Consider the following 14488-nt stretch of genomic DNA (forward strand, 5'->3'; position numbering starts at 1 on the left):
AGTACCATTTGACTTTTGGAATGTAAAATTTGCTTGAATAATTAGCGGACGCCATGTTGCATTTGGGGAGCCCCTGATGTGCCTAAACAGTGGAAACCCCCCACAAGTGACACCATTTTGGAAACTAGACCCCTCAGGGAACTTTTCTAGATGTGTGGTGAGAACCTTTAACCCCCAGGTGCTTCACAGAAGTTTATAACATTGAGTCAATAAAATAAAATTTTCACATTTTTCCCACAAAAATGTTTTTCAGCCTCCAATTTTTCATTTTCATAAGGGTAATAAGAGAAACTGCACCGAGAAATTTGTTGTGTAATTTCTCTTGAGTAATCCGATACCCCATATGTGGGGGAAAGCCACTATTTGGGCACATGGCAGGGTTCAGAAGGGAAGGAGCTCCATTTGACTTTTTGAATGTAAAATGTGCTTGAATAATTAGCGGACGCCATCTTGAAGGAGGTCCCAGAGATGCTTAGCACTTGTTGGCCCTTTTGCCTTCACTCTGCGGTTCAGCTCACCCCAAACCATCTCAATTGGGTTCAGGTCTGGTGACTGTGGAGGCCAGGTCATCTGGCGTAGCACCTCATCACTCTCCTTCTTGGTCAAATAGCCCTTACACAGCCTGGAGGAGTGTTCGGGGTCATTGTCCTGTTGAAAAATAAATGATGGTCCAACTAAACGCAAACCGGATGGAATAGCATGCCGTTGCAAGATGCTGTGGTAGCCATGCTAGTTCAGTATGCCTTCAATTTTGAATAAATCCCCAACAGTGTCACCAGCAAAGCACCCCCACACCATCACACCTTCTCCTCCATGCTTCACGGTGGGAACCAGGCATGTAGAGTCCATCCGTTCACCTTTTCTGCGTCGCACAAAGACACGGTGGTTGGAACCAAAGATCTCAAATTTGGACTCATCAGACCAAAGCACAGATTTCCACTGGTCTAATGTCCATTCCTTGTGTTCTTTAGCCCAAATAAGTCTCTTCTGCTTGTTGCCTGTCCTTAGCAGTGGTTTCCAAGCAGCTATTTTACCATGAAGGCCTGCTGCACAAAGTCTCCTCTTAACAGTTGTTGAAGAGATGTGTCTGCTGCTAGAACTCTGTGTGGTATTGACCTGGTCTCTAATCTGAGCTGCTGTTAACCTGCGATTTCTGAGGCTGGTGACTCGGATAAACTTATCCTCAGAAGCAGAGGTGACTCTTGGTCTTCCTTTCCTGGGGTGGTCCTCATGTGAGCCAGTTTCTTTGTAGCGCTTGATGGTTTTTGCAACTGCACTTGGGGACACTTTCAAAGTTTTCCCAATTTTTCGCACTGACTGACCTTCATTTCTTAAAGTAATGATGGCCACTCGTTTTTCTTTACTTAGCTGCTTTTTTATAGCCATAATACAAATTCTAACAGTCTATTCAGTAGGACTATCAGCTGTGTATCCACCAGACTTCTGCACAACACAATTGATGGTCCCAACCCCATTTATAAGGCAAGAAATCCAACTTATTAAACCTGACAGGGCACACCTGTGAAGTGAAAATTATTTCCGGTGACTACCTCTTGAAGCTCATCAAGAGAATGCCAAGAGTGTGCAAAGCAGTCATCAAAGCAAAAGGTGGCTACTTTGAAGAACCTAGAATATAAGACATATTTTCAGTTGTTTCACACTTTTTTGTTAAGTATACAATTCCACATGTGTTAATTCATAATTTTGATGCCTTCAGTGTGAATGTACAATTTTCATAGTCATGAAAATACAGAAAAATCTGTATATGAGAAGGTGTGTCCAAACTTTTGGTCTGTACTGTACATATTTGGATTATAAAAAGTCATGTAAAGTACATTAAAATACGGTGTGTTCAGAGCAGAACAGACACCCTGACGAGTAACCAGCCAAGGGTAGCGAGGGTATGAATATATTGAAGTGCAAAATGGTCTAAAAGTTCATAAATGCACAAGTCCACATGTTGCAAAAGGGCACAGAGAAAACCTTTTAAATATATATAGTCTGTAAAGAGGGCCAGACGGTGAGGTGCTTCTATAATGCCCCACGAATGGTCAGAGCCAAGAAGCAAAAACTATTAACCCACATAAGGTATAGTGCCAAGGATGTAACTGAAATTGGACTTATGGTAAGTCACTTACCCAGAGGCTGGAGACCCCCCAATGGGATGGAAAAGGTGCTGTTGCGGCTTCCCAATGCGCGTTTCACGTTGACAGTGCGTTGCTTTTTTAAGGAAAGGGTTTTTTGGGATTCTTTTTTTAATTTTTTTTTATATTTGTACAAATTTTTTTTCTTTCTTTTACACTTTGTCCCACTATGGGACTTTCACTTTTTGCAGGCTGATCGCTTATATAGCATAGAGATGCAGCAGCAGGATCTCTGTGCTATACAAGCTCTCAGCCTGCATGCAGAAGTTACTTTGATCGTGCACTGCGCATGATCAAAGTAAATTTCTGCTGCCTGGTGACCCAGATGTCATCATGATGATATCGGGTCACCATGACAACTTCCGGGACCCGGCACTGACAGCGCGGGACGCCGGAGAGGAGGTAAGTAAGCGGTGCTTACCTCCCCTTGCTCTCGGAATGGTGCAATCAACTTTGATCGCAGCATTTTGGGGGTTAATGGGCCGGGAGTGGTACGGGACTGCTCCATTTACATAGCAACGGGTGTCAGCTGTGACAATCAGCTGACACCCGGCGCCGATTGCCCGTCACCGCTTGTGTGCGGGTGTGATCCCATGATGCATAATAGTACATACCTGGTCCAATAGGCCCAGACCAGTGCAATGCTCTATTACTGATCATGTCAGAAAGGGGTTAAGCACCAATAACCAAACAACACCATGAAGATTAAGGAGATCTCCAAACAAGTCAGAGACAAAGTTGTTGAGAAGTTCAAGTCAGGGTTGGGTTATAAAAAATATCCCAATCTCTGATGATCCCCATGGAGCACCATCAAATCCATAATCACCAAATGGAAAGAACATTGAAGCACAACAAACCTGCCAATAGAGGGCTTACCACCAAAACTTTCAGCCGAGGCAAGGAGGGCATTAATCAGAGAGGCTGATACAGCCGTGACACATGCAGGGATTGCCTGCAAAAAAGGGTTAACAATTCATGCTACCACATCACTAGTCTCTTCCATTTTTATGCATATGCTATTCAATAAAATTGGGATTGACAGGGTTTCGCCAATGTTTCACTCAAAGTGATGCAATTGTCAATAAAGGCTTACACACAGATGTGAACATAGCCAAACTTTGTTAAAATCTGCTATATATTAAAAAAAAACGTTATAATTGTATGATAAAACTTTCTCTCAAAAAATAGGCTCAACAAAAACATCCTATAATACAATTTAGTATATCATAATTTTCTACAGTAAGACATCAATTCAAAGTCTTTATGCCAGAAAACACTTTGAAAGTCACAACATTTTTGCACAATGCGGAGTTACGCAAAAACTTTGTGTCTATTGGTATTTTAATGCCAGATTCATGCAACTCTGTCAAAGTGTAGCTGGGAAGGAGCCAGGGTGCTAAGGGGCATGGCTGCCCATCAAATTCATAAATAGTGGTTACGTAGGAAATACTACTTCAGTCCCTGACTGGACTGGGTAACATTTCTGGTGAGACGTACACCATTGATAAGATGAGCCGAATTCATTAAGTTAATGAATTGTTCATGAATTCAGTGCATCCTACTCCAAAATGCCCCTATGTGTTCAGGCAACAGGAGACTACTGTACTAGAAAGACCATAAAGGTGAAGTCATCTGTGAAATGTATGATTTTATAACTTCCTAAATCTGCTTACTCTGCAATACATTTTAATTAATTAAAAACAATATTTAGAAACCTACCTGAATAAAAGCAAATGTGTCTGACACAAGCAGTAACAGCCCAAGGTAACGTACTGGATTCTGTCAGGACAAAATAAAAACAATTTACTGACTTTCGTTATCCAGACAGTGGGAAAAAGTAAGAAAAAGAAAGAAAGAAAGAATATTTTATCAATGTACTGTACAAACAAAAAATAAAAGTTAAAGTGGTGGTCCAAAACCAAAGTTGATTTTCTTCCTAAATGTCTTTCTATTGAATGTAATAATCTAATTACTTTCCTAATAGACTGCAATTAAAAATTTCCTACCATCCCTGTCTACCAGCTTTTTTTTTTTTACTTCTGTCCCAATGACATTTTGTTGGAGAAATGGGACATTGTCAGGGGCTGTCATGAGTGATGTATGTTTCAGGGGCTGGACTTGTTAGGTGTTGGGCGGTTGCTGGACCTGAAATTGGGTCAGAGTCATTAGTGGATTCTGTGGTTTTCCATTCTGGTCCAGCCAGGGCAGATGCTGCTTAGCATTGCCATCAGTCCCAATGCCTAGCCAGTGCACGAGATGTACAGGCTGTCTCTTGGGTCTTCGTTCCTAGTAATGTTAAGCATAGGTTGCGGAGGGGAACAGGGCTGCTACAGTCTAAGTCCAGGATGCACTGCACTGAGCATGCCCGTGACATGGCGGACCGTGATTGGTGGTTTGGTATCAGCTGTTCCGGTGATCTGGCACCGCCTGATTGGTCGTGGGTGACGTTATCAGTAGTGCGACCAATAATGCGACGGTGGGCAGGCCTTAGTCTTTAAATAGCCCGCCCACAAGCATGGCGGTGCGCTCTGATCATTGAGCTTAGGTTGTGTTCCTGTGTGGATGCTTTGCTGTTTGGCTCCACGTTCTCTCTACCTGTTCTCTCCATGACCTGCTGATGCCAGAGTTCACTCAGCTGATTAGCACAGGTAGCTTAGGCAGGTTTAGCGGCATTTAGGCAGGTTCAGCGGGGCATAGGCAGACTTAGCTGGGGGAGGCAGGTAGTTCCCGTTTGGTAGTCTGGCTCCAGCAAGGAGGTTGCTATACACCTCGAGCAGACTACGGGTTCCGTATCCCTGGCACCGCCTGTTAGCCACGTGAGAGTTACTCCGCAGTCCGGTCCCACACCGGCTGGAGCACGTATACGCCAACGTGAGTCACACACACTTCCTTGCGCCTGCTGCGTAGCCTCTGTGCAGTTAACAGGGCTACGACTACTATTATTTGTGGCACATCTCTCGTGTAGTCAACGGAGATAGTGCGAATCCCTTTTCCCGTCCAGGTGTGTTGTAACACTGGAGGGATTTACACTTTAAGTTGGTTGTCTTACACTCTTACCTGGTGGGTGTTCGGGCGCAGTCTTTGTGGCTGCATTGTGGACCCCGGGGTTCAGTTGCATATCATTTTAATAAAGTTGTTGCAACCGTCCCCCTAACAGGACTGGTCTCTGCTCTTCCTGCTTGCCGCATTCTCACCTTTTCAACGCGCACTGACAGTGCGCTCTCTTGCTGGCACATCAATTTCTCATTAGATCTGGTGAAGGAGCGCACTGTCACTGTGCTTTCAAAGGAATATAGTATTGTGAGCAGTGAGTGCATACAGAGCATGCATCGGAATTGAGAATGAGTGCATGCTCAGCAGAGCAGGGACTAGCTCAGTCCTTGAAATGGATGCCACTGATGACGCTTTGTTTCAGTGTGGGGGAAAAACAGCTGTGGCACTGTCCCCATCCCCAAACCCTTGATCACGCCCCGTTTGAGTATCCCAGCATTCACTGGGGATTCTCAAACAAACCATTATTGGAACGGAAGTAAAAAAAAGCAGGAAGATATAGAGAGGGAACGGTAGGATATTTTAAATTGAAGTATAGTAGAAAAGTGATTTGATTAAGATTTATTAAATTAAATAGACAACTAGGGTGACATTCAAATTTGGTTTCAGACCACTTCTTTAATAAAAGTATATCATAATCAAGTCTTTAAAGGATATGCCCCAAAAAATTTTTGGAGCCCAGAGAACAGGATTGCTAGGGTTCCGACATCCAGATATTTGCAAGATATTCCCTATCAATTCCCTAAAATAAATTGATTTTTTGGGGGGGAAATTACCCTTTAAGAATGGATATTACATTTGAGAGTTGGTTTTCAATGTAAAAAGAAAAAAAATTATAAAATGACAATTGTTTTTCATTCTCATTTATAATAATATTTTAGAAAAAGTTAAAATGTTAGAAACATGAAAAATGCTACCAATAGTTTAAATAAAAATTGTGCCGTGCAGGAATGATGGATGAGTTTATGCATTATGCATCTCCACAGCAATCAACTCTAATCTCTTACACACATTGGCCAGAAATATTGTAGCAGTTGGTCACTTCAGAATTGAATATCTTACAAAGCCGCTGATAGATTTGTAAATGCAGCCCATCAAGATTATATCCAGTCACAAGGATAAAGTGTTCATAAATGGGTGAATATATAAACTCTCATTTTAAAACTTAGATGACCTCCAGAATATTACTAGTCTTCATAACAAAAGCAAAACTTCCTAGATTGAACCAAAATACATAACAGATGTAGCAGAGCTGGCTTAGTCTTTGAAGTATTTCAGGTTGCATTCTCTATGAAGACTTAAAATTCTCTGCATTATAGTAATTCAGTTGATTTTACGCCAGAAAACATATTGTGAAATATCACAGTGAGTTGTTCCACATCACAAATTCAGCTCTGCTACATTTCTATAAGACCTTTAAAGACATTAAAAGGCAACTTAATTTAGTAGCTTTGGATACTAGGACTACAATAAGCAGAGGGAGATATATTCATTAGGATGTCGCTAAAATCAGTTAATCGCTCAGATCATATTGAACAAAACTTTCTTTTCCCAAATTATAAGATTATTTCCACTTAGAGGAGAGGGACAACAGATAACTCACCATGACTAAAGGGCGGAACCAGTGTTTGCTTTAGGGTGACATACTTTTGGCTGAACTGTTGTCTTTTTAAAAACCATTAGTCGTGGTCCAAAGGTCATATGTGACGCTGTATCCTCCAGGCGATAAACTCAATTTACCTAAGGATTCCATGCGCCATCTGCTGGAGTAAGAAGGATTGTTATGGTGGATGATCAGACGAAGGATAAAAAATATTACTGTTTTCATGTAAATAGCAATGGGTGAGTTTCTCATTTTGGGGTTTATTACCATCTCTGATTAATAAAATCTAACTCAGTAATAGAAAAACTAATAAGTGCCATATGCAATATTTTTTTTACATTCCTTACAATTTTTGGTAATAAATGTCCATAAAAAGACTTAAAATGTTCATTAAAGAGGTTGTCTAGGAACAACACCACAACTGTCCACTGGCTGTGTCTGGTATTGCAGCTCACCCCAATTTAAGTGACTAAGGCAGAGCTGCTATAGCAGTCTTGTCCGAGCAGAAGGAGAGTGTTTCTTCTGCTCCAAGAAAAATGTGAATGACGCAGCCAATCAGCGGCTACTGATTGGCTGCAGCACATTTGTGACATTAGTTTTGTCAATAGACTGGAGGGGGACACAGGGCTGAGAGAAAAGTGGTGGCACCAGTCCCGTAGGTAAGTATAATTTTTTTTTACTTTAACCAGCACCCTGGGGTCATCGGTTAAGAGTGGTACAGTAGTGAACACACATTTTAAAGTATGATCGTCTAGAATATATTTTTTAAAATTGTAAATTTGTAATTTTTTTCTTTGTTGTTTTTTTTTTGCAAAACTACCTACACTGTATAAACAATTCAACAAGACAAAAAAAAGAAAGGAAGCCTGGGGAATGATAGGCAGTCATAAAACATTACTTATCACAGCAGTGCACATTACTACATCTAAATGCACACATAAGAAACATGACCCAGAGCTTCTAACGGGTGGAGCTTGTGTGCCGGCTCAAGTTCAGAGTGCACGCTAGTATAAGGCCACGACTCCACTGTCAGTATTTGGTCAGTATTTTTTCTAAGGAGTGGGAGCCAAAACCAGGAGTGGGTGATAAATACAGAATTGGTGACTTGTTTCTATTATACCTTTTCTCTGATTGTTCCTCACCTGGTTTTGGCTCCTACGCCTGAGAAAAAATACTGACCGAATACTGAGCAAATACTGATAGTGGGGCCGTGGCTTGACAGTGAGAGCCTGATGTGTGGACTTAAAGGGGTTGTCCGGTCTAAAGCTACAAGTCTGCAGTCCCCCTATGAGACTGCAGACTTGTGAATCCTCACAACCAGCACACTGCGCGATGTGAGGATTCTCCGGTGCGGGCGGTCATGTGATTGCAAGGATGTGATATGCATACTCCCAGCCACATTCTGACTAGATGTTCAAGGCCTCACTTAATGCAAGTGTATTGAGCGAGGCCGGACACAGTCTAGTCGGAATGTGGCGGGGAGTATGCATACCACATATTTGTGGTCACATGACCGACTGTTGTTGGCCGCAGACTGGTAAATCCTTACAGCATGCAGTGCACACAATGTGATGATTTAGGAGTCTGCAGTCACATAGAGTGACTGCAGACTTGTAGCTTTAGATCTGACAACCCCTTTAACTACAGTAGATAGCTCAACCACACTGACGGTCTACCTCAAAGAGGAGAATATTCCAATGAAGACCTCCAACAAACACATAGAACGGGGGATATCAGGTTGGTGATGCAACAAATTTTGGAGTTCCCAATAGGGAGTCAGGGAAGGAACTACTTCAAGAGATAACTAGTGGGGTGGCTTGTGGAGTATGACTTCTGATAGGTGCAGGGGAAGCATCATGAAAGGAATATGGCTACTATAATTTACCCATGGAGTCCAGATCTGCTCAAACTTATTAATCGTGTCATTCAACAGGGATATTTGAAAAAAATGTGATCACTTGTGTTTTAGAATTTTTTTGACAATTTAGGTTTGACCACGATGGAAGGGAATTTAAAATGCTGCCCTATATGAGCATCAATAGGAATCATGTAAGCATATGAAGGTTTTATTTGATACAAATGGAAATGCCTTCTTAGGCACTTTCTACCTATGGTATTTTGAATATGATTTTATGATCTAAAAAAAAGATGGATGATTTTTTCAATTGCATTTGACAGATCAATATAAATTGTCAGATCTCATAGTACAAAATTATATACATGATCATTTTATGCATATTTATGACATCATTGCAAGAAGTATCATTGGGCTCATAAATGCAACGAACCAAAAGGAATATGGCCTTTACGTAATATTTCCTTGTTATATTTTTGCATTCATGATATTTTTAATTAGTACTTTTCATGAGAAACAATATTAGTTTTCCTTATTGCATTTTTGAGCTGTTAATTACTTTGAAGTGGCTAGTAGCTACTATCATAATTTTTTTTGAGTTTTCACATCTCATACCAAAGGAGTATTTACATAAATGATGACTTTCCTCTTCTTGGTAGATCTAAATAGTCTTTCAAAAGCAAAAATAAAAAAAAGTTACTAAAAAGTATTTTAATATATTTTCTTATGCATCCCATATTTTCAATGTATTAATCGATTTTGGGAGTAAAAGTTAGATTCACCAAGATGGGAAGAAATAAAGAGCATCATTAGATTATAATGAATCAAGAAATAAAAGAAGCAACTGATACATGAAATAAAAAGCTGATTGATAACTCTTCTTCTTAGTCTCTTAATCTGCTGTCCACTAATACAGACACTTTTCTGAAATAGAACTAAAATATTATATGGTATCTCAAAGGAATAGAAGCAGTTCACAACAACAAGAGCCATCATTTCCAGTGGATGTCCAGAGGAAACGTAGGAATTATCCTAATGGAAGAAATGGTTGACTAAAGTGGCTTATTTTGTTTTCGGTTATAATCCTGAATGTTCTCTCCTTTTAGGTAAATTTTACAGACTTCTATATGACTGTCTGATCATTTCATCAATGCTAGATTGAAAGCATTTTACTTTCTAATGTGATATTTTTTATGATGGATCATGGATCTTTATGATGGATAGATAGATAAATAGATAGATAGATGGATAGATAGATAATAGATCGATAATAGATATATGGATAGATAGATCTATAGATAGATAGATAATATATAGATGTAGATAGATAATAGATAAATAGATAGATGATAGATAGATAACAGATAGATAGATAATAGATAGATAATAGATAAATAGATAGATGATAGATAGATAGATGGATACATAGATAATAGATAGACGATAGATAGAAGATAGATAGATAATATATAGCTAAATAGATAGATAATAGATCTATAATAGATAGATAGATAGATAGATAGATAATAGATAAATGGATGGATAGTTAGATTTATAGAAGCTCATTAGTTTATCACAGAAAACTGTAGTTGTGAAGCTAATATGTCAGCCCAAGTTACAATGGATATCTGCAGTAAAAAATGATGTGATGTTAACATTCCCAATGTAAAAAAAAAAGAAAAAACCCTAGCCTATACCTCAGCTGCTAGCGCCTCCCTTATCAATCCTAAAACTATATAGCACTTGTATAAAAATGACAGCAGCAGAAAGAAGGTCGCAATTAAAAAGAACATTTTGGTGTTACTTTTTTAAAAAAATGTGGAGCAGAAACACTTATTTGCTTTTTTTTACATTTCCCTCGAATATCACAAAAAATTAAAACATACCAATATAACAATGGCATAAACGTGATTTTTTTTTTTTTGCCTATAACTTTTCAAACCCTTGGATTTATCCATAGTCAAAACTGTCCTAGACTTGTTCTAGTTATAGAGCTGATGTTGAACCTCATTGATATTGTGAAAATACAAGTCACAGTCCCACCAGCCTAACCTTCATGATTCCTCTATAGGATACATAATGACAGAACAGTGGTAAGCGCATTAACCTATAAATTGGCGCTATTAGCACCCCATCACAGCTCTTTCCTTCCTGCACACTGTTACCTTCCACCTACTAATTACAGTTTATCACTTAACCAACCTCTCCAGGGATTTGTAGCACATCGTCCTATTCCAGTTCTCCATTAATAGATAGCTATAGAGATAGTTCATAGAGAACCTTATAATTACTGGCCTAGAATTGCCCTGAATCTGGATTTATTTCTACCCCTCAGTCATTACTCTGGCCAGATCTTCTGGGAATTCATTTATATAACGTGCCATATGAATTCACTTCTTGCTATACCTACAGAATATTGGATATGGTCATAACAGAAGTCCTGATCACTAGCAGAATCTTCAGAGATTGATAGGTCTATATATAATTAACTTCTATTTGTCAGATTAAAGTTCCAGCCATAAGTAGAGCACTCCTTGTTTTCAGCAGAGCCATCAAAGTACTCGTGTGCAACTCGATTGATACAACTTATTCATAAGTGTCTATTCAGCATGGAAAACTAAATGAGGAAGACGTTGTTTAATATTATTGTACCGGGTAAATAAGTACAGAATAGGTGTGACATATAGGTAGGGGTTTAATACATATTGAGGGAATATTTTCAAAGCTTAGTTTTTTCATGCTTTTTCTTTTTTCTTTTTTAACTTTTTCCTTTTCATCTTTTTTTTTTATTATATTTTAGGCATTATAGGGGTCGTCCATTCTTTAACATTGGTAACCCGTCCTTAGGATTCTTAGGCTAGGTCATCAATGTTAAAATAGTGGGCAACTTCTTTAATGTCATGAAAACTGTATTGTAGGTTTAGATAAATGATTTGATGGATGACTTATGTCAAAGTTTGGAATTCATTCTTAAGCTACAAAGACATACTGATAGGGAATTTAGATTGTGAGCCCCAGTGGGGACAGTGATGATGATGATGTCATCAAAGCGATGCAGAATTAATGCCGCTATGTAAGCGAGTAAAATAAAAAAATAAAAAATAGTTATGGATAAGGGGGTTGCCTGGAGTATTAAAATGTGCGCCTAAGTTGTATATATAAATATATATACATATAAATTAATATGTATTAAGAAATATATGTATTTTAGGTATATTTTATAATATATTTTATATATAGGTGAGTACCTTTAAAATCCTCTACTGCAGAATAGTGACATCAGCCAGTGGTTGGCCACCATGCAAAGAGAAGTTGGGATGATATCATTGTCAGCAATGGAAACAAAGACCAGCAGAGAGCCGGGAAAAAATTTAAGATGAAGTACAGGGAATTATTTTTTATACACGTATAGTGTATTTAGAAGGTTTTTTTTTTGAATTCTAGAAATCATATTGAATTGTATAAAACATCAAAATTCATTGTTGATCAAATCTATATTTTTCTTTTTGAACAAAATTTTATATACATTTTTTTTTCATTTCCCGGAATCAACCATGGTTAAACAAGGAGATCCTTTGTATGAAGAAATTAGTCTTTTTCATCCAAACTGTCTATAAAAACAGATACACATCACACGTTATCTTGTGGACTTGAATCAAACGGCCAAAAATAAAAAACTGAATAGAATAAAACAAAAAATAATAGAATAGAATACTATAAAAATTGTGAAATCTTTAAACACATTCTTATATAAAAAATGCAAAATTATCACCGGAAATTATATATGAAATATTTTATATATGTCTTACACTTGGCCTAAGGAGAAGTGAAGAGATTAAAGTGAACATTTCTTGAAATCAATGCGGAATATATGTTGTCGTTTTTCTTACCTTTCTCTGATACGGTCATGGCCTTTCACAGTATGTGGTTATTCATTACGGAATGCCCTAAAAATAAATATCTGTGTTTCCTTGAAGGCTTATATCATGGGTTCAGCTTTCAGATGTTATAAAATATACAATAACTAATTACAATAAATGATATAAAATCAATATTTCTATATTGATATTCTTGGGGGTATTAGGTTGTGATGTTACGAACTGAAGTGAGAGAAAATCTACAATTAATTGTATATTTCACAATATCATGCAAGAATATATTCTGTAGGGGTTTTTATTGTTTCTCCTTCTTCTTTGCTGCACCAGTGGCCTTTCCCAGTATGTGGTCATTCATTACAGGATGCCATAAAATAAATAAATATCTGTACACTTTAGTTCTTAGATAGCGTACAGCAATCATGGCGTTCGGCAGCCAGTGATTTTGAAAATGGCTGTGAAGTTGTTGAAAGTGATGGATGTTCCACACGGATATCATTATGGCATAAATAATGTCCTAAAACTCCCACATCAAACAGCCAAAAGAGCTCAGCAAGAACACTAAGACAATGTACACGACATAATGGGAATCGGTTATGTATCTACATATACCAACTACTAGATGCACATGGACAGCACAGTTTAGCTCTGCACTCAGTTTTAGTACATATTAAAGAACTCTTCTCTTTTTTTCGAAAGCTGTGGAGAAGATTCTGCAGAATATTACATGCAGGCAGTCATTAAATTCAGGTTATGGCTATTTTGAATATTACCAACCCTCTTTCAACAGAATGATCCAAACCGCTGCTTACAGCTCTCATCTATGCCAGTACAAATAGCAGAAAACATGCAGTGATAACATGTGGAAATGGCATGCTGATGAAGAATTCATATTATTACTATTATTATTACATGGAGAGATTTTTTTTTGCACCAATTTCCTTTAATATTGCTAAGAAGGTTCTCTAAATTTTCAAATCTCCAATAAAGCTTCATTAATAATTAGACAATATTTCAATTGACAACTTAAAAGCAGGTAAGGAAAGCAAATATTTAACCAGAAAAATGTTTAGAAATATGGAAGTGTTGAATTTATTCCATTTCTTGTCATTGACATTCATGTATCAGAAAATGAGGGAAGTAGAAAGGCTTTTATAGATAGATGATTATAAGATGGATGGACGAATAGATAGAATAGAACAGAATAGAATAGAATTTACATAGATAAAAAGAAACATAATAGATAGATAGATAGATAAAAAGATATATAGATAATAGATAGATAGAAAGATAATAGATAGATATAATAGAATTTAGATAGATAGAAAGATAATAAATAGATGGATGGATAGATATATAGATAGTTAATAGATACATAATAGATAGATAGATCTATAGATAGATAGATAGATAGATAGATAGATAGATAGATAGATACATACATACATAGATAGATAGATAGATAGATAATAGATAGAATAGAATTTAGATAGATAGAAAGATAATAGATAGATGGATAATAGATAGATCTATAGATAGATAGACATAGATAGGCAAATAGATATTTAGATATAAAGAAAGATATTGGAGATAGATAGATAGATAGATAGATAGATAGATAGATAGATAATATATAGATGGATAGATGGATAGTAGACAGAATAGAATATAGATAGAAAGATAATAGATAGATTGATGGATAGATGGATAATAGATAGATCTATAGATAGACAGATAGATATTTAGATATAAAGATAGATAGATAGATAGATAGATAGGTAGATAGATAGATAGATAGATAGATAGATAGATAGATGTTTACTACATAAATAGATGCCATAAGAAATTATTTTGTTCTTTGATAACTACTAGTTGGTTCTCATTTTCAGGAATTATTACTCGCTATACAGTAATGTGGATTTTAAACATAGAAACAATTGACACATCAGACATGTTCACG

The 14488-nt window shown here is 37.4% G+C and overlaps 1 protein-coding gene across 2 annotated transcripts in view; it reads right to left on the minus strand.

Annotated features, from left to right (window-relative positions):
• Positions 1 to 6946, minus strand: part of LOC141258359 (bifunctional protein GlmU-like) — a 222226-nt gene extending 215280 nt beyond the window's left edge. Inside the window, exons 1-2 of one of the 2 annotated variants that reach the window (XM_073673364.1) lie at positions 6799 to 6946; positions 3864 to 3923 (exon numbers count right to left, since the gene is read on the minus strand). In XM_073673364.1, coding sequence (XP_073529465.1) covers positions 3864 to 3923; positions 6799 to 6801 — 63 coding nt within the window. In that variant the 5' untranslated portion in view covers positions 6802 to 6946. Of the gene's footprint in view, positions 1 to 3020; positions 3101 to 3863; positions 3924 to 6798 lie in introns of those variants that run through there. The other variant, XM_073673365.1, reaches the window with a different exon arrangement.
• Between the last annotated feature and the right edge of the window lie 7542 nt (positions 6947 to 14488).

This window comes from Phyllobates terribilis, unplaced genomic scaffold (genome assembly GCF_046119375.1).
Source record: "Phyllobates terribilis strain yellow unplaced genomic scaffold, ASM4611937v1 Scaffold_3__8_contigs__length_932513732, whole genome shotgun sequence".
NCBI classification, from domain to species: Eukaryota; Metazoa; Chordata; class Amphibia; order Anura; family Dendrobatidae; genus Phyllobates; species Phyllobates terribilis.